Below are 20500 nucleotides of genomic sequence, written 5' to 3' on the forward strand. Positions count from 1 at the left end.
GATACTGTACTAGCAGGACTGGGTCTGTCTAGATACTGTACTAGCGGGGCTAAACTTGGGCCTGTGTAGATACTGTACTAGCGGGGCTAAACTTGGGCCTGTCTAGATACTGTACTAGCGGGGCTAAACTTGGGCCTGTCTAGATACTGTACTAGCGGGGCTAAACTTGGGCTTGTCTAGATACTGTACTAGCGGGGCTAAACTTGGGCCTGTCTAGATACTGTACTAGCGGGGCTAAACTTTGGCCTGTCTAGATACTGTACTAGCGGGGCTGGGCCTGTCTAGATACTGTACTAGCGGGGCTAAACTTTGGCCTGTCTAGATACTGTACTAGCGGGACTGGGTCTGTCTAGACACTGTACTAGCGGGACTGGGTCTGTCTAGACACTGTACTAGCGGGACTGGGTCTGTCTAGACACTGTACTAGCGGGACTGGGTCTGTCTAGATGCTGTACTAGCGGGACTGGGTCTGTCTAGATACTGTACTAGCAGGGCTGGGTCTGTCTAGACACTGTACTAGCAGGGCTGGGTCTGTTTAGACACTGTACTAGCAGGGCTGGGTCTGTCTAGATACTGTACCAGCAGGGCTGGGTCTGTCTAGATACTGTACTAGCAGGGCTGGGTCTGTCTAGACACTGTACTAGCAGGGCTGGGTCTGTCTAGACACTGTACTAGCAGGGCTGGGTCTGTCTAGACACTGTACTAGCAGGGCTGGGTCTGTCTAGACACTGTACTAGCAGGACTGGGTCTGTCTAGACACTGTACTAGCAGGACTGGGTCTGTCTAGACACTGTACTAGCAGGGCTGGGTCTGTCTAGACACTGTACTAGCAGGGCTGGGTCTGTCTAGACACTGTACTAGCAGGGCTGGGTCTGTCTAGACACTGTACTAGCAGGGCTGGGTCTGTCTAGACACTGTACTAGCAGGGCTGGGTCTGTCTAGACACTGTACTAGCAGGGCTGGGTCTGTCTAGATACTGTACTAGCAGGGCTGGGTCTGTCTAGACACTGCACTAGCAGGGCTGGGTCTGTCTAGATACTGCACTAGCAGGGCTGGTCCTGTCTAGACACTGTACTAGCAGGGCTGGGTCTGTCTAGATACTGCACTAGCAGGGCTGGGTCTGTCTAGACACTGTACTAGCAGGACTGGGTCTGTGTAGATACTGTACTAGCGGGGCTAAACTTGGGCCTGTCTAGATACTGTACTAGCGGGGCTAAACTTGGGCCTGTCTAGACACTGTACTAGCAGGACTGGGTCTGTCTAGACACTGTACTAGCGGGGCTGGGCCTGTCTAGACACTGTACTAGCGGGGCTAAACTTGGGCCTGTCTAGACACTGTACTAGCAGGACTGGGTCTGTCTAGACACTGTACTAGCGGGGCTGGTCCTGTCTAGACACTGTACTAGCGGGGCTAAACTTGGGCCTGTGTAGACAATGTACTAGCGGGGCTGGGCCTGTCTAGACATTGTACTAGCGGGGCTAAACTTGGGCCTGTCTAGACACTGTACTAGCAGGACTGGTCCTGTCTAGACACTGTACTAGCGGGGCTGGTCCTGTCTAGACACTGTACTAGCGGGGCTGGTCCTGTCTAGACACTGTACTAGCGGGGCTGGGTCTGTCTAGTTACTGTACTAGCAGGGCTGGGTCTGTCTAGACACTGCACTAGCAGGGCTGGGTCTGTCTAGACACTGCACTAGCAGGGCTGGGTCTGTCTAGATACTGTACTAGCAGGGCTGGGTCTGTCTAGACACTGTACTAGCAGGGCTGGGTCTGTCTAGATACTGTACTAGCAGGGCTGGGTCTGTCTAGATACTGTACTAGTGGGGCTAAACTTGCGCCTGTCTAGATACTGTACTAGCGGGGCTAAACTTGGGCCTGTCTAGACACTGTACTAGCAGGACTGGGTCTGTCTAGACACTGTACTAGCAGGACTGGGTCTGTCTAGACACTGTACTAGCAGGGCTGGGTCTGTCTAGACACTGTACTAGCAGGGCTGGGTCTGTCTAGACACTGTACTAGCAGGGCTGGGTCTGTCTAGACACTGTACTAGCGGGGCTGGTCTGTCTAGACACTGTACTAGCGGGGCTAAACTTGGGCCTGTGTAGACACTGTACTAGCAGGACTGGGTCTGTCTAGACACTGTACTAGCGGGGCTGGGCCTGTCTAGACACTGTACTAGCGGGGCTAAACTTGGGCCTGTCTCGACACTGTACTAGCAGGGCTGGGTCTGTCTAGTTACTGTACTAGCAGGGCTGGGTTTGTCTAGACACTGTACTAGCAGGGCTGGGTCTGTCTAGATACTGTACTAGCAGGGCTGGTCCTGTCTAGACACTGTACTAGCAGGGCTGGGTCTGTCTAGATACTGTACTAGCGGGGCTGGGTCTGTCTAGATACTGTACTAGCGGGGCTGGGTCTGTCTAGACACTGTACTAGAAGGGCTGGGTCTGTCTAGACACTGTACTAGCGGGGCTGGGTCTGTCTAGACACTGTACTAGCAGGGCTGGGTCTGTCTAGATACTGTACTAGCAGGGCTGGGTCTGTCTAGACACTGTACTAGCAGGACTGGGTCTGTCTAGACACTGTACTAGCAGGACTGGGTCTGTCTAGATACTGTACTAGCAGGACTGGGTCTGTCTAGATACTGTACTAGCGGGGCTAAACTTGGGCCTGTCTAGATACTGTACTAGAGGGGCTAAACTTGGGCCTGTCTAGAGACTGTACTAGCGGGGCTAAACTTGGGCCTGTCTAGACACTGTACTAATAGGACTGGGTCTGTCTAGACACTGTACTAGCGGGGCTGGGCCTGTCTAGACACTGTACTAGCTGGGCTAAACTTGGGCCTGTCTAGACACTGTACTAGCAGGACTGGGTCTGTCTAGACACTGTACTAGCAGGACTGGGTCTGTCTAGACACTGTACTAGCGGGGCTGGTCCTGTCTAGACACTGTACTAGCGGGGCTAAACTTGGGCCTGTGTAGACACTGTACTAGCAGGACTGGGTCTGTCTAGACACTGTACTAGCGGGGCTGGGTCTGTCTAGATACTGTACTAGCAGGGCTGGGTCTGTCTAGACACTGTACTAGCAGGGCTGGGTCTGTCTAGATACTGTACTAGCAGGGCTGGTCCTGTCTAGACACTGTACTAGCAAGGCTGGGTCTGTCTAGATACTGTACTAGCGGGGCTGGGTCTGTCTAGATACTGTACTAGCGGGGCTGGGTCTGTCTAGACACTGTACTAGCGGGGCTGGGTCTGTCTAGACACTGTACTAGCAGGGCTGGGTCTGTCTAGATACTGTACTAGCAGGGCTGGGTCTGTCTAGACACTGTACTAGCAGGACTGGGTCTGTCTAGATACTGTACTAGCAGGACTGGGTCTGTCTAGATACTGTACTAGCGGGGCTAAACTTGGGCCTGTGTAGATACTGTACTAGCGGGGCTAAACTTGGGCCTGTCTAGATACTGTACTAGCGGGGCTAAACTTGGGCCTGTCTAGATACTGTACTAGCGGGGCTAAACTTGGGCCTGTCTAGATACTGTACTAGCGGGGCTAAACTTTGGCCTGTCTAGATACTGTACTAGCGGGGCTGGGCCTGTCTAGATACTGTACTAGCGGGGCTGCGTCTGTCTAGATACTGTACTAGCGGGGCTGGGTCTGTCTAGACACTGTACTAGCGGGACTGGGTCTGTCTAGACACTGTACTAGCGGGACTGGGTCTGTCTAGATACTCTACCAGCAGGCTGGGTCTGTCTAGATACTCTACCAGCAGGCTGGGTCTGTCTAGATACTGTACTAGCAGGGCTGGGTCTGTCTAGACACTGTACTAGCAGGGCTGGGTCTGTCTAGACACTGTACTAGCAGGGCTGGGTCTGTCTAGATACTGTACTAGCAGGGCTGGGTCTGTCTAGACACTGTACTAGCAGGGCTGGGTCTGTCTAGACACTGTACTAGCAGGGCTGGGTCTGTCTAGACACTGTACTAGCAGGGCTGGGTCTGTCTAGACACTGTACTAGCAGGGCTGGGTCTGTCTAGACACTGTACTAGCAGGGCTGGGTCTGTCTAGATACTGTACTAGCAGGGCTGGGTCTGTCTAGACACTGTACTAGCAGGACTGGGTCTGTCTAGATACTGTACTAGCAGGGCTGGGTCTGTCTAGACACTGTACTAGCAGGACTGGGTCTGTCTAGACACTGCACTAGCAGGGCTGGTCCTGTCTAGACACTGCACTAGCAGGGCTGGGTCTGTCTAGATACTGTACTAGCGGGGCTAAACTTGGGCCTGTCTAGATACTGTACTAGCGGGGCTAAACTTGGGCCTGTCTAGACACTGTACTAGCAGGACTGGGTCTGTCTAGACACTGTACTAGCGGGGCTGGGCCTGTCTAGACACTGTACTAGCGGGGCTAAACTTGGGCCTGTCTAGACACTGTACTAGCAGGACTGGGTCTGTCTAGACACTGTACTAGCGGGGCTGGACCTGTCTAGACACTGTACTAGCGGGGCTAAACTTGGGCCTGTGTAGACACTGTACTAGCGGGGCTGGGCCTGTCTAGACATTGTACTAGCGGGGCTAAACTTGGGCCTGTCTAGACACTGTACTAGCAGGACTGGTCCTGTCTAGACACTGTACTAGCGGGGCTGGTCCTGTCTAGACACTGTACTAGCGGGGCTGGGTCTGTCTAGTTACTGTACTAGCAGGGCTGGGTCTGTCTAGACACTGCACTAGCAGGGCTGGGTCTGTCTAGATACTGTACTAGCAGGGCTGGGTCTGTCTAGATACTGTACTAGCGGGGCTAAACTTGGGCCTGTCTAGATACTGTACTAGCTGGGCTAAACTTGGGCCTGTCTAGATACTGTACTAGCGGGGCTAAACTTGGGCCTGTCTAGATACTGTACTAGCGGGGCTAAACTTGGGCCTGTCTAGATACTGTACTAGCGGGGCTAAACTTGGGCCTGTCTAGATACTGTACTAGCGGGGCTAAACTTGGGCCTGTCTAGATACTGTACTAGCGGGGCTAAACTTGGGCCTGTCTAGATACTGTACTAGCGGGGCTGGGCCTGTCTAGATACTGTACTAGCGGGGCTGGGCCTGTCTAGATACTGTACTAGCGGGGCTGGGCCTGTCTAGATACTGTACTAGCGGGGCTGGGCCTGTCTAGATACTGTACTAGCGGGGCTGGGCCTGTCTAGATACTGTACTAGCGGGGCTGGGCCTGTCTAGGTACTGTACTAGCGGGGCTGGGCCTGTCTAGGTACTGTACTAGCGGGGCTGGGCCTGTCTAGATACTGTACTAGCGGGGCTAAACTTGGGCCTGTCTAGATACTGTACTAGCGGGGCTGGGTCTGTCTAGATACTGTACCAGCGGGGCTGGGTCTGTCTAGATACTGTACCAGCAGGGCTGGGTCTGTCTAGATACTGTACCAGCAGGGCTGGGCCTGTCTAGATACTGTACTAGCAGGGCTGGGCCTGTCTAGATACTGTACCAGCAGGGCTGGGCCTGTCTAGATACTGTACTAGCAGATTTTGAAGAACTGACATGCCAATCTGAACATCACTGTGTCCTCCTGGGCCTGCCTATAGAAGGGGCTGATGTGATTCCTTATTCGACAGAAAGGTTTTGTAGAACTGACATGCATTGTGTCCTCCTGGGCCTGCAGGTATTTTTACCACTGACGTAATGCTAACGTATTCTGACAGGATTCCCTTGTGCCGGCCCTGTAGCGCTTAATGTCTTTGACTTGATATTGACCTGATCTCTCAAATAACCGTTCTCCTCTCCTCTCAGACTAAACCGTTCTCCTCCTCCTTCTCTCCTGTAGCTGTGTTTCTCCTGTCAGACTATACCGTTCTCCTCCTCCTCTCCTGTCAGACTAAACCGTTCTCCTCCTCCTCCTCCTCTCCTGTAGTTGTGTTTCTCCTGTCAGACTAAACCGTTCTCCTCCTCCTCTCCTGTCAGACTAAACCGTTCTCCTCCTCCTTCTCTCCTGTAGCTGTGTTTCTCCTGTCAGACTAAACCGTTCTCCTCCTCCTCTCCTGTCAGACTAAACCGTTCTCCTCCTCCTCTCCTGTCAGACTAAACCGTTCTCCTTCTCCTCTCCTGTCAGACTAAACCGTTCTCCTCCTCCTATCCTGTCAGACTAAACCGTTCTCCTCCTCCTCTCCTGTCAGACTAAACCGTTCTCCTCCTCCTCCTCCTCTCCTGTAGTTGTTTCTCCTGTCAGACTAAACCGTTCTCCTCCTCCTCTCCTGTCAGACTAAATCGTTCTCCTCCTCCTCTCCTGTAGTTGTGTTTCTCCTGTCAGACTAAACCGTTCTCCTCCTCCTTCTCTCCTGTAGCTGTGTTTCTCCTGTCAGACTAAACCGTTCTCCTCCTCCTCCTCCTCCTCTCCTGTAGTTGTGTTTCTCCTGTCAGACTAAACCGTTCTCCTCCTCCTCTCCTGTCAGACTAAACCGTTCTCCTCCTCCTCTCCTGTCAGACTAAACCGTTCTCCTCCTTCTCTCCTGTCAGACTAAACCGTTCTCCTCCTCCTCTCCTGTCAGACTAAACCGTTCTCCTCCTCCTCTCCTGTCAGACTAAACCGTTCTCCTCCTCCTCTCCTGTCAGACTAAACCGTTCTCCTCCTCCTCTCCTGTAGTTGTGTTTCTCCTGTCAGACTAAACCGTTCTCCTCCTCCTCTCCTGTAGTTGTGTTTCTCCTGTCAGACTAAACCGTTCTCCTCCTCCTCCTCCTCCTCTCCTGTAGTTGTGTTTCTCCTGTCAGACTAAACCGTTCTCCTCCTCCTTCTCTCCTGTAGCTGTGTTTCTCCTGTCAGACTAAACCGTTCTCCTCCTCCTCCTCCTCCTCTCCTGTAGTTGTGTTTCTCCTGTCAGACTAAACCGTTCTCCTCCTCCTCTCCTGTCAGACTAAACCGTTCTCCTCCTCCTCTCCTGTCAGACTAAACCGTTCTCCTCCTTCTCTCCTGTCAGACTAAACCGTTCTCCTCCTCCTCTCCTGTCAGACTAAACCGTTCTCCTCCTCCTCTCCTGTCAGACTAAACCGTTCTCCTCCTCCTCTCCTGTCAGACTAAACCGTTCTCCTCCTCCTCTCCTGTAGTTGTGTTTCTCCTGTCAGACTAAACCGTTCTCCTCCTCCTCTCCTGTAGTTGTGTTTCTCCTGTCAGACTAAACCGTTCTCCTCCTCCTCCTCCTCCTCTCCTGTAGTTGTGTTTCTCCTGTCAGACTAAACTGTTCTCCTCCTCCTCTCCTGTCAGACTAAACCGTTCTCCTCCTCCTCCTCCTCCTCCTCCTCCTCCTCTCCTGTAGTTGTGTTTCTCCTGTCAGACTAAACTGTTCTCCTCCTCCTCTCCTGTCAGACTAAACCGTCCTCCTCCTCCTCCTTCTCTCCTGTAGCTGTGTTTCTCCTGTCAGACTAAACTGTTCTTCTCCTCCTCTCCTGTCAAGACTAAACCGTCCTCCTCCTCCTCTCCTGTAGCTGTGTTTCTCCTGTCAGACTAAACCGTTCTCCTCCTCCTCTCCTGTCAGACTAAACCGTTCTCCTCCTCCTCCTCCTCTCCTGTATTTGTGTTTCTCCTGTCAGACTAAACCGTTCTCCTCCTCCTCCTCCTCCTCCTCCTCTCCTGTAGTTGTGTTTCTCCTGTCAGACTAAACCGTTCTCCTCCTCCTCTCCTGTCAGACTAAACCGTTCTCCTCCTCCTCTCCTGTAGTTGTGTTTCTCCTGTCAGACTAAACCGTTCTCCTCCTCCTCTCCTGTCAAGACTAAACCGTTCTCCTCCTCCTCTCCTGTCAGACTAAACCGTTCTCCTCCTCCTCCTCCTCTCTTGTAGTTGTTTCTCCTGTCAGACTAAACCGTTCTCTCCTGTCAGACTAAACCGTTCTCCTCCTCCTCCTCTCCTGTAGCTGTGTTTCTCCTGTCACACTAAACCGTTCTCCTCCTCCTCTCCTGTCAGACTAAACTGTTCTCCTCCTCCTCTCCTGTAGTTGTGTTTCTCCTGTCAGACTAAACCGTTCTCCTCCTCCTCTCCTGTCAGACTAAACCGTTCTCCTCCTCCTCCACCTCTCCTGTAGTTGTGTTTCTCCTGTCAGACTAAACCGTTCTCCTCCTCCTCTCCTGTCAGACTAAACCGTTCTCCTCCTCCTCCTCTTCTCCTGTAGTTGTGTTTCTCCTGTCAGACTAAACCGTTCTCCTCCTCCTCTCCTGTCAGACTAAACCGTTCTCCTCCTCCTCCTCCTCCTCTCCTGTAGTTGTGTTTCTCCTGTCAGACTAAACTGTTCTCCTCCTCCTCTCCTGTCAGACTAAACCGTCCTCCTCCTCCTCCTTCTCTCCTGTAGCTGTGTTTCTCCTGTCAGACTAAACTGTTCTTCTCCTCCTCTCCTGTCAAGACTAAACCGTCCTCCTCCTCCTCTCCTGTAGCTGTGTTTCTCCTGTCAGACTAAACCGTTCTCCTCCTCCTCTCCTGTCAGACTAAACCGTTCTCCTCCTCCTCCTCCTCTCCTGTATTTGTGTTTCTCCTGTCAGACTAAACCGTTCTCCTCCTCCTCCTCCTCCTCCTCCTCTCCTGTAGTTGTGTTTCTCCTGTCAGACTAAACCGTTCTCCTCCTCCTCTCCTGTCAGACTAAACCGTTCTCCTCCTCCTCCTCTCCTGTAGTTGTGTTTCTCCTGTCAGACTAAACCGTTATCCTCCTCCTCTCCTGTCAGACTAAACCGTTCTCCTCCTCCTTCTCTCCTGTAGCTGTGTTTCTCCTGTCAGACTAAACCGTTCTCCTCCTCCTCTCCTGTCAGACTAAACCGTTCTCCTCCTCCTCTCCTGTCAGACTAAACCGTTCTCCTCCTCCTCTCCTGTCAGACTAAACCGTTCTCCTCCTCCTCTCCTGTCAGACTAAACCGTTCTCCTCCTCCTCTCCTGTCAGACTAAACCGTTCTCCTCCTCCTCCTCCTCTCCTGTAGTTGTTTCTCCTGTCAGACTAAACCGTTCTCCTCCTCCTCTCCTGTCAGACTAAATCGTTCTCCTCCTCCTCTCCTGTAGTTGTGTTTCTCCTGTCAGACTAAACCGTTCTCCTCCTCCTTCTCTCCTGTAGCTGTGTTTCTCCTGTCAGACTAAACCGTTCTCCTCCTCCTCTCCTGTCAGACTAAATCGTTCTCCTCCTTCTCTCCTGTCAGACTAAACCGTTCTCCTCCTCCTCTCCTGTCAGACTAAACCGTTCTCCTCCTCCTTCTCTCCTGTAGCTGTGTTTCTCCTGTCAGACTAAACTGTTCTCCTCCTCCTCTCCTGTCAGACTAAACCGTCCTCCTCCTCCTTCTCTCCTGTAGCTGTGTTTCTCCTGTCAGACTAAACTGTTCTTCTCCTCCTCTCCTGTCAAGAATAAACCGTCCTCCTCCTCTCCTGTAGCTGTGTTTCTCCTGTCAGACTAAACCGTTCTCCTCCTCCTCTCCTGTCAGACTAAACCGTTCTCCTCCTCCTCCTCCTCTCCTGTATTTGTGTTTCTCCTGTCAGACTAAACCGTTCTCCTCCTCCTCCTCCTCCTCCTCCTCTCCTGTAGTTGTGTTTCTCCTGTCAGACTAAACCGTTCTCCTCCTCCTCTCCTGTCAGACTAAACCGTTCTCCTCCTCCTCTCCTGTAGTTGTGTTTCTCCTGTCAGACTAAACCGTTCTCCTCCTCCTTCTCTCCTGTAGCTGTGTTTCTCCTGTCAGACTAAACCGTTCTCCTCCTCCTCCTCCTCCTCTCCTGTATTTGTGTTTCTCCTGTCAGACTAAACCGTTCTCCTCCTCCTTCTCTCCTGTAGTTGTGTTTCTCCTGTCAGACTAAACCGTTCTCCTCCTCCTCTCCTGTCAGACTAAACCGTTCTCCTCCTCCTTCTCTCCTGTAGCTGTGTTTCTCCTGTCAGACTAAACTGTTCTCCTCCTCCTCTCCTGTCAGACTAAACCGTCCTCCTCCTCCTTCTCTCCTGTAGCTGTGTTTCTCCTGTCAGACTAAACTGTTCTTCTCCTCCTCTCCTGTCAAGAATAAACCGTCCTCCTCCTCTCCTGTAGCTGTGTTTCTCCTGTCAGACTAAACCGTTCTCCTCCTCCTCTCCTGTCAGACTAAACCGTTCTCCTCCTCCTCCTCCTCTCCTGTATTTGTGTTTCTCCTGTCAGACTAAACCGTTCTCCTCCTCCTCCTCCTCCTCCTCCTCTCCTGTAGTTGTGTTTCTCCTGTCAGACTAAACCGTTCTCCTCCTCCTCTCCTGTCAGACTAAACCGTTCTCCTCCTCCTCTCCTGTAGTTGTGTTTCTCCTGTCAGACTAAACCGTTCTCCTCCTCCTTCTCTCCTGTAGCTGTGTTTCTCCTGTCAGACTAAACCGTTCTCCTCCTCCTCCTCCTCCTCTCCTGTATTTGTGTTTCTCCTGTCAGACTAAACCGTTCTCCTCCTCCTTCTCTCCTGTAGTTGTGTTTCTCCTGTCAGACTAAACCGTTCTCCTCCTCCTCTCCTGTCAGACTAAACCATTCTCCTCCTCCTTTTCCTCTCCTATAGTTGTGTTTCTCCTGTCAGACTAAACCGTTCTACTCCTCCTCTCCTGTCAGACTAAACCGTTCTCCTCCTCCTCCTCCTCCTCTCCTGTCAGACTAAACCGTTCTCCTCCTCCTCTCCTGTAGTTGTGTTTCTCCTGTCGGACTAAAAGGTTCTCCTTCTTCAACCGGTCCTACACCTGCCAATTCTGCAAAAGGTACATTTATAGTACAGTATTTATAGTACAGTATTTATAGTACAGTATTTATAGTACAGTTGTAGACATTTATCGTTATTTTGCAGTGAGGGGTTGGAACCCAAATCATTTTCCAATCGTTCCGTTCTGAACAGAATGTAATTGTTTTTGGTTCCGACCTGAAAAATAAAGTTCTGAACCGATTTGTTGTTACTTTCTCTTCTGTTTTAAGCCTCTGAAATCATTAATTTCATGAATTTTAATTAGCTTGACATTAAATGACTTCACCAATCAGTGCAGATAGAGCAGCTTGCTATGGACATTGGGCAAGCTATAGTTTTGGCCTACTTGTTAGATTTATATGTACATATTCTTATTCATTCCTTTACACTTGTGTGTGTATAAAGTAGTTGTTGTGAAATTGTTAGATTACTTGTTAGATATTACTACATTGTCGGAACTAGAAGCACAAGCATTTCGCTACACTCACATTAACATCCGCTAAACATGTGTATGTGACCAATAACATCTGCTAACCATGTGTATGTGACCAATAACATCTGCTAACCATGTGTATGTGACCAATAACATTTGATTTTATTTTGCAGCTGATATTGCATGGATACTCTATAGTTAGGTTAGTTAGTAGGCTATAGTTGTTTACATGTGCAATGGACAGACAAGTGTAGGGCGTGAGATGCAACTGAAATTGTGTTGGTGTGAGATTGTATGCAGAGCGGCACCAGAATTAAAAAAAACACATCTTACCCTTTTGTAGTTAATGAATCCAATGTGAAACGTGATAACTATAGTATCCGCAACTAGCATTTTAATGCATTTTTCTCTAATTAAAAATCTCTCCCTAATTTCTGAATCACGCTTGTAACGTCAGTGCAGTAGCCTATGCTACGGAGGATCAGGTTGCCTTCACACACTGGCAAAAATGTTCAGCTGACAGGCAGACACTGGAATACATTTCTAAGTGGCAGAGTAAGGGCTTTACTTAGGCACCTTGTGTTTTTTGTGGGATGCCAGGGGGGGAAAAAATGTCCTGAAGGTAAATTAACGTTATTAACTGGTTCCCGTGCTTTTAAAACAACTGTTCTGTTCCGGAGCAGTATAGATCACTTTCGTTCCTGGTTCTCTTTCTGTTCCTCAACTGTAAAAGAACAACATTTTTGGTTCTGTTCCCCGAACCGGTTCCAATCCCTGATGTGGGTTATATTTTACTAAAGTCAATTTCACCCAAAAACAATTATCATAGTGGCAGTATTTCTGTATTTTTAAAGTTATACATCTTAACTTGATTGCTGACATGACAAACAGTTTGGTACTATATCAACAATGGACTAAAGATACAAATACCAAAAGTAGAGTTTGTGTGGAATTTTTGTTCAAAGACGAGCTCCAGAATTTTGGTGACTACGAAGTATTTTTCAAACCTCCCGCTTTGGGCTGGAAGTATCAACGTATAGTTCATACATACAGAATTACTGTCTAACCTCACGAAATCCCTAGTTTGAAGTGACTGTTTTTCTGGGAGCTGTGCTGCACCATATTTCCTACATTTTCCCCCACATAGGCCAGCCCTCTTAGGAATTCGAATTCTAGCCAATGAGCTTCAGCCCTTCACCATTTTGAGTGACAGCTAGCAAGATGCCCACGCACACACAGCAGAGGGAGAGAGGGAGAACAATGACGTGTGTGTGTGTGTGTGTGTGTGTTGTGTGTGTGTGTGGTGTGTGTGTGTGTGTGTGTGCTATGTACGATGTACTACTCAATTTTCGTTGACCACTTTTGGCACTTAAACATTTCAGGACTACTGGCTAAAGAATATACAAAAGTACTGGAGAATCTCTCAACATTAATCAGAATGAATGAGACTTGTTGTGTGACTGAATATTTCTCTCTCTCTCCAGGCCTGTGTGCTCTCAGTGCTGTAAAAAGGTGAGCCAAAGTCCTCCTCGTCCACCCATTGACCACACTTGCCCTTTAATTGTTGACAGATTAGATGTTCAGATCCTCTATATATCTGACCCTCCTAACTCTGTCCCGTTGTTTCCAGGAGAGACTTCCTCTGACTCTGTCCCGTTGTTTCCAGGAGAGACTTCCTCTGACTCTGTCCCGTTGTTTCCAGGAGAGACTTCCTCTGACTCTGTCCCGTTGTTTCCAGGAGAGACTTCCTCTGACTCTGTCCCGTTGTTTCCAGGAGAGACTTCCTCTGACTCTGTCCCGTTGTTTCCAGGAGAGACTTCCTCTGACTCTGTCCCGTTGTTTCCAGAAGAGACTTCCATCTAAGCCGTATGCCAACCTGTCCATCTCCTCTCTGGGATCTACTACCACCATCCTACCCAGGGAGGAGGCTGGAGGGACATCAGCCTTGGACACCCCAGAGAAGCCCTCGTCCAGCCAGCGCCTGCGCCGGACTGTCTCCAGGTACACAATAACATCATTATTGGTCTTTGGGCTTAGGGATGTGACGAATAACATTTAAACTGCTCTTCCTTTTATTTAAGTTATTATTTAAAAAAATCACAAATCAGATATGGTCCTGAGTATGACCACTAGGGGGCAGTACACTTCAATCGACCTCAGTCCTGACTACCTTCCAGACAGAGCAGTGCCCCACCCACTCAGCAACGTTGGTATTAATGCTGGTTCTCTGCTGTGTCCCCCTCTCCATGTTCTCAGTGGTCAGTACATGGGACTTCATGTCCCACTTCTCATCAATGTTCTCCTCGTTTGTTGTTGTTTGAGAGCTTGTGCTTTGTACTTGCAGAGCAATCATTGTACAATTTGTCTACCAGGGCTGTCAGTTTTTCAACATGGTATCTAGTAGTCTGGTTCTAGATATGCCATATGGGTGTTGAAGCAGACATATTCTACCCCCCTAGTTACATTACATAATTCCAGTGACAGAGTGGGGGTTGATTGACTCCAATGTTGTCCCTGAGAGAACATGGCATCCAAATGGATGGTTGAATTGACTGATTTCAGTTAAAAACTTGTTGGTCAGAAGGCTACAGGGCTAGGTGGTTGGCTAGGTACCTGGTCTTGTTACTCAGAAGGCTACAGGGCTAGGTATCTGGTCTTGTTACTCAGAAGGCTACAGGGCTAGGTGGTTGGCTAGGTACCTGGTCTTGTTACTCAGAAGGCTACAGGGCTAGGTACCTGGTCTTGTTACTCAGAAGGCTACAGGGTTAGGTGGTTGGCGAGGTACCTGGTCTTGTTACTCAGAAGACTACAGGGCTAGGTACCTGGTCTTGTTACTCAGAAGGCTTCACTGTTAGGTATCTGGTCTTGTTACTCAGAAGGCTACAGGGCTAGGTGGTTGGCTAGGTACCTGGTCTTGTTACTCAGAAGGCTACAGGGCTAGGTACCTGGTCTTGTTACTCAGAAGGCTACAGGGTTAGGTGGTTGGCGAGGTACCTGGTCTTGTTACTCAGAAGGCTACAGGGCTAGGTGGTTGGCTAGGTACCTGGTCTTGTTACTCAGAAGGCTACAGGGCTAGGTACCTGGTCTTGTTACTCAGAAGGCTACAGGGCTAGGTACCTGGTCTTGTTACTCAGAAGGCTACAGGGCTAGGTACCTGGTCTTGTTACTCAGAAGGCTACAGGGCTAGGTACCTGGTCCTGTTACTCAGAAGGCTACAGGGCTAGGTACCTGGTCTTGTTACTCAGAAGGCTACAGGGCTAGGTACCTGGTCTTGTTACTCAGAAGGCTTCATGGTTAGGTACCTGGTCTTGTTACTCAGAAGGCTACAGGGCTAGGTACCTGGTCTTGTTACTCAGAAGACTACAGGGCTAGGTACCTGGTCTTGTTACTCAGAAGGCTTCATGGTTAGGTACCTGGTCTTGTTACTCAGAAGGCTACAGGGCTAGGTGGTTGGCTAGGTACCTGGTCTTGTTACTCAGAAGACTACAGGGCTAGGTACCTGGTCTTGTTACTCAGAAGGCTTCATGGTTAGGTACCTGGTCTTGTTACTCAGAAGGCTACAGGGCTAGGTGGTTGGCTAGGTACCTGGTCTTGTTACTCAGAAGGCTACAGGGATAGGTACCTGGTCTTGTTACTCAGAAGGCTACAGGGCTAGGTGGTTGGCTAGGTACCTGGTCTTGTTACTCAGAAGGCTACAGGGCTAGGTACCTGGTCTTGTTACTCAGAAGGCTTCACTGTTAGGTACCTGGTCTTGTTACTCAGAAGGCTACAGGGCTAGGTGGTTGGCTAGGTACCTGGTCTTGTTACTCAGAAGGCTACAGGGATAGGTACCTGGTCTTGTTACTCAGAAGGCTACAGGGCTAGGTGGTTGGCTAGGTACCTGGTCTTGTTACTCAGAAGGCTACAGGGCTAGGTGGTTGGCCAGGTACCTGGTCTTGTTACTCAGAAGGCTACAGGGCTAGGTACCTGGTCTTGTTAATCAGAAGGCTACCGGGCTAGGTACCTGGTCTTGTTAATCAGAAGGCTACCGGGCTAGGTACCTGGTCTTGTTACTCAGAAGGCTACAGGGCGAGGTACCTGGTCTTGTTACTCAGAAGGCTTCAGGGTTAGGTGGTTGGCGAGGTACCTGGTCTTGTTACTCAGAAGGCTACAGGGCGAGGTACCTGGTCTTGTTACTCAGAAGGCTTCAGGGTTAGGTGGTTGGTGAGGTACCTGGTCTTGTTACTCAGAAGGCTACAGGGCTAGGTACCTGGTCTTGTTACTCAGAAGGCTACAGGGCGAGGTACCTGGTCTTGTTACTCAGAAGGCTTCAGGGTTAGGTGGTTGGCGAGGTACCTGGTCTTCCTAAATAAAGGAAGTAGTAAAAAGGACCCTCTTGAAGTCTGTCAGGTTGTCATTGTAAATGGGAATTAGTTCTCAACTGACCCACTTGGTTAAATAAAGAATAATAAAGATTCTCCTCTCCCAGGTTATCCAAACGCAAAATTGAGCGTTCTAGTGACGAGCTGGATCTTCCCAAGGAGCTGACAGAGGATTGGTGTACCATGGAGGTCTGCATCGACTGTAAGATGTTCATCTCTGAGATCATCTCCAGCAGCAAGCGCTCTCTGGCCACCAAGCGAGCCCATCTGAAGAGGAAAACCCAGTCCTTCTACATATCTTCAGCTAACACAGACTACTGCAGACCCTCTGAGAGGAACGTCAACGAGGTTTAACTTTAGGGTCAGACCTCTCTCTGGCCACTCCTTGGGGGCGTCTCAAATCCAAATTGTATTTGTCACGTGCTTCTAAAACAGCAGTGAAATGCTTCTATTTCATGAAAAACTTCTCCATATAGGGCAGCACTTTGACCAGAGCTCAAAGGAACCAGGCTGTTTGTTGGCCATCTAGCTGTGTGATGTATTTATCATGACTCTGCTCACCCTGGCTGACACTCTATGGACTCTGGTCTAAAGTAGTGCACTGAATAGGGAATAGGATAGGTACCCTTTTGAGACAGTCATACTCTCTCAGCTCTTGGCTGCTCATCACTGTGTTATAATGATATAAGTGACCGTGTGTTAGTATATACTACCTACCTGGATGGATGATTCTAGACATTTGTTGAATAGACAGCATGGGTGGGTTCTCTTCCCCTAACCCCTAGTGTCAGGAACGATTGGGTTAGTGTACAGCTGTGGGCGGACGACTAGCTAGCCGTTGACAGAAACCAATTCACAGTATAGTAGTCCATGAATAAAGTGTCTACCACAGTATAGATGCGCTATTAGAATATTTAACCATTTCCTATTCTCTCACGTTCTGTGATTAACCCTAATATACTGAACAAACGCAACATGCAACACTTTCAAAGAGTTTACTGAGTTGCAGTTCAGGAAATCAGTCAATTGAAATAAATTAATTAGGCCCTCATCGATGGATTTTACATGACTGGGCAGGTTGCAGCCATGGGTGGGCCTTGGAGGGCATAGGACCACCCACTTGGCAGCCAGACCCACTCACTGGGGAGCCAGGCGCAGCCAATCAGAATGAGTATATACTCACAAAAGGTCAGACAGAAATACTCCTCAGCACCCCCCAGATGATCCAGCAGATGAAGAAGCTGGATGTTGAGGTCCTGGGTTGGCGTGGTTACTTGTGGTCTGCTGTTGTGAGGCCGGTTGGATGTACTGCCCAAATTGTCTAAAGCGACGTTGGAGGCGGTTTATGGTAGAGAAATAAACATTCAATTATCTGGCAACAGCTCTGCTGGACATTCCTACAGTCAGCATGCCAATTGCACACCCCCTCAAAACACAAGACATCTGTGGCTTTGTGTTGTGACAAAACTGCACATTTTAAGTGGCATTTTATTATCCCCAGCACAAGGTGCACCTGTGTAATGATCATGTTTGTTTATCTTCTTGATATGCCAAACCTGTCAGGTGGATGGATTATCTTGGCAAAGGAGAAATGCTCACTATCAGGGATGTAAACACATTTGTGCACATGGAACATTTCTGGGATCTTTTATTTCAGCTCATGAAACATGTGACCAACACTTTACATGTTGCATTTTATATTTTGGTTAAGTGAATTAGGGGGACCATTCAAATAGCTGCTGAGATCACGGAGGTGGTCGGTCTGTCGGTGAGACCTCTCGTCCCCGTCCAGAGATAATATATATATTTAACAGTAGTGTGGTCGGTCGGTGAGACCTCTCGTCCCCGTCCAGAGATAATATATATATTTAACAGTAGTGTGGTCGGTCGGTGAGTTTCCATAGGCATAACCACTAGGCATTTTATTTCTAAGGGAGTCTCTCCCCAGCCCCAGCCAATAAAATCAAACCAAATGTTATGCCTATGGTAGTCTCTGCCCCTCCCCAGCCAATAAAATCAAACCAAATGTTATGCCTATGGTAGTCTCTGCCCCTCCCCAGCCAATAAAATCAAACCAAATGACATGCCTATGGTAGTCTCTGCCACTCCCCAGCCAATAAAATCAAACCAAATGTTATGCCTATGGTAGTCTCTGCCCCTCCCCAGCCAATAAAATCAAACCAAATGTTATGCCTATGGTAGTCTCTACCCAGCCCCAGCCAATAAGATCAAACCAAATGTTATGCCTATGGTAGTCTCTGCCCCTCCCCAGCCAATAAAATCAAACCAAATGTTATGCTACTCCAAATTTTTTGCCAGGTTTTTTTTGTCTTCTAAAATTGGATTGGCTGGAAAACAGGGTAAGGTCAGAGGTCAAATGATTTGGTGTGTTTTAGCCACGTGTTTACTATGATGTATTTGGATCATTTCTGTGCCTGGTGCCATGTCATTCTATGGACCTGTAGTATATTGGGAAGAACTTGATGAGGAATTGATATGGGGATTCTACAAGCAGTATTTTTCTTTTGTTTTCTTTTTCTTGGTTCCTAGCTGACCAATAGGATCTCAGAATGGTGGGATGTGGTTGTGTACATGCTGTATCTAACACCAGCCATTATATTCTAGTATATATAACAACATATTCCTGCAAAAACAATCTTAAAGATTTTTATTTATTTTGTATGTAATATTGACTTTATCTCCTGTCCAGATCAGAATAGATCACATAGATGGACCTCCTAGACCAGTTAGGTCTGGATCAGACCAGATAGATGGACCTCCTAGACCAGTTAGGTCTGGATCAGACCAGATAGATGGACCTCCTAGACCAGTTAGGTCTGGATAAGACCAGATAGATGGACCTCCTAGACCAGTTAGGTCTGGATCAGACCAGATAGATGGACCTCCTAGACCAGTTAGGTCTGGATCAGACCAGATAGATGGACCTCCTAGACCAGTTAGGTCTGGATCAGACCAGATAGATGGACCTCCTAGACCAGTTAGGTCTGGATCAGACCAGATAGATGGACCTCCTAGACCAGTTAGGTCTGGATCAGACCAGATAGATGGACCTCCTAGACCAGTTAGGTCTGGATCAGAAAAGATAGATGGACCTCCTAGACCAGTTAGGTCTGGATCAGACCAGATAGATGGACCTCCTAGACCAGTTAGGTCTGGATCAGACCAGATAGATGGACCTCCTAGACTAGTTAGGTCTGGATAAGACCAGATCAGCCTTCTCGACCAGTTAGGTCTGGATAAGACCAGATCGGCCTTCTCGACCAGTTAGGTCTGGATAAGACCAGATCGGCCTTCTCGACCAGTCAGGTCTGAATAGCACTTTTACTGTACCAATGTATTGTTGTTTTGAAGTTCCTTCTTTACTCATTTAATTTAAATTCTTAAATCTTTTGTTCCACGTTGTGAAGTTAGTGTGGTGTAATGGTATCCTAGAGGTAATCGTGTGTTAGAGCTTGGGGTTTGGAAGCAGGTGTCAGCAAAGCACATCTTTCTGAATGTACAGGGTATAATGGTTTTAAAATATCTTATTTCAAGTGCAATCTAAATCTATATACAAAGAATTTTAATGCCCCCTTAAAATAATTATTTATTCACGCACAATATCCATACACGGTCTGCTTAGAGACATCACATGGATGCATTATCATTCATACACATAAATCCTACAGACTGGGTCCTACAGACCCAATCTGCAATTTTCGAATTGATTGATTTTCTGGCCCCTTGTACCAACTGTGGTAGAAAGATCAGAATTATAACAAGTTTGAGATGACTAACGTCAATATCAACCTCTCATTAAATGTTCATTTGGACCATACGGATACAGTGAGGAAGGAATGGTGTGTATGCTATAATTTTTGTTTATTTTTTAATGACAATAAAACTATCTCTTTTGAATTCTGTGTTGTAGTATTTCTGCTCTGCACACAACAGGGTTGAAATTAAGTATTCCTTTAATATATTACAGTATTGTGTATGACAGGTGTCAGCTCAACAGTAAAAAAACAACAACAATATATCCTAACTTGAGATGTACACAACTGATAGAAACTACCTATCAGCCTGCATGATGAAATTAGTTTCTATCAGCCATGGATATCACTGCATGATTAAAGTAGTTTCTATCAGCCTGCATGATTAAATTAGTTTCTATCAGCCATGGATATCACCAGTTGGATCAACACTCCAAACAGCCGACCCGACCGCTCGGAGGCGTCCGCGTGGTCCTAAAGCACACCGCTGCACCGTTTTGTATCGCATTCCAATGGTAAAACTGGGCCACTCAGACATTCAGAGAACCGGATCGAACATCTCTGGAGAGACCTGAAAATAGCTGTGCAGCGACGCTCCCCATCCAACCTGACAGACCTTGAGAGGATCTGCTGAGAAGATCGGGAGAAACTCCCCAACAAATACAGGTGTGCCAAGCTTATAGCGTCATATCCAAGAAGACTCGAGGCTGTAATCGCTGCCAAAGATACTTCAACAAAGTATGGAAATCTGATATTTCTGGGGGGTTTCTTTATACATTTGCAAAAATCTCTAAAAACCTGTTTTTGCATTGTAATTATGGCCTATTGTGTGTAGATTGAAGAGAAGAAACAAATCAAATTTGGCTGCAATGTAACAAAATGTGGTAAAGTGAAGGGGTCTGAATAATTTACGAATGCGCTGAACATATTTTCATTAAAACCAAAAAAGCGCGTTCAGCGCTGCCGGTTAAATTGGAGCGCAACAATCTGCTGTATTATTGACTGTTGTTGAACTGACGTCTGACAATTTAATGACTTCTAGTGTTCCATGTGTTTCCATTTTCCACCGGATAAAATTCATCTTGGCAAAATGTTACAAATACATATTTCAGATACTGTATTACATTAGATCCTATACCTGACTCAAATTAAACACTTACCATCTTATGATCATGTCCATTTCCACACAACACTTATACATTGTTTTGTTTTAGAATGATATCTTGTGAGGTAAGGCAGAAAATAAGCCTATCT

The 20500-nt window shown here is 48.1% G+C and overlaps 1 protein-coding gene across 4 annotated transcripts in view; it reads left to right on the forward strand.

Moving 5' to 3' along the window:
• Positions 1-19391, forward strand: part of spire1a (spire-type actin nucleation factor 1a) — a 123407-nt gene extending 104016 nt beyond the window's left edge. Inside the window, exons 14-17 of one of the 4 annotated variants that reach the window (XM_090228523.1) lie at positions 10628-10698; positions 12597-12624; positions 12743-13113; positions 15581-19391. In XM_090228523.1, the coding sequence (XP_090084649.1) occupies positions 10628-10698; positions 12597-12624; positions 12743-13113; positions 15581-15827 (717 nt within the window). In that variant the 3' untranslated portion in view covers positions 15828-19391. The remainder of the gene's footprint in view (positions 1-10627; positions 10699-12596; positions 12625-12742; positions 13114-15580) is intronic. The other 3 variants (XM_090228524.1, XM_090228525.1, XM_090228526.1) reach the window with 3 other exon arrangements.
• Positions 19392-20500: the final 1109 nt, after the last annotated feature.

Source organism: Oncorhynchus mykiss, chromosome 30 (assembly GCF_057628025.1).
Source record: "Oncorhynchus mykiss isolate SJ-2025 chromosome 30, ASM5762802v1, whole genome shotgun sequence".
Classification (NCBI taxonomy): Eukaryota; Metazoa; Chordata; class Actinopteri; order Salmoniformes; family Salmonidae; genus Oncorhynchus; species Oncorhynchus mykiss.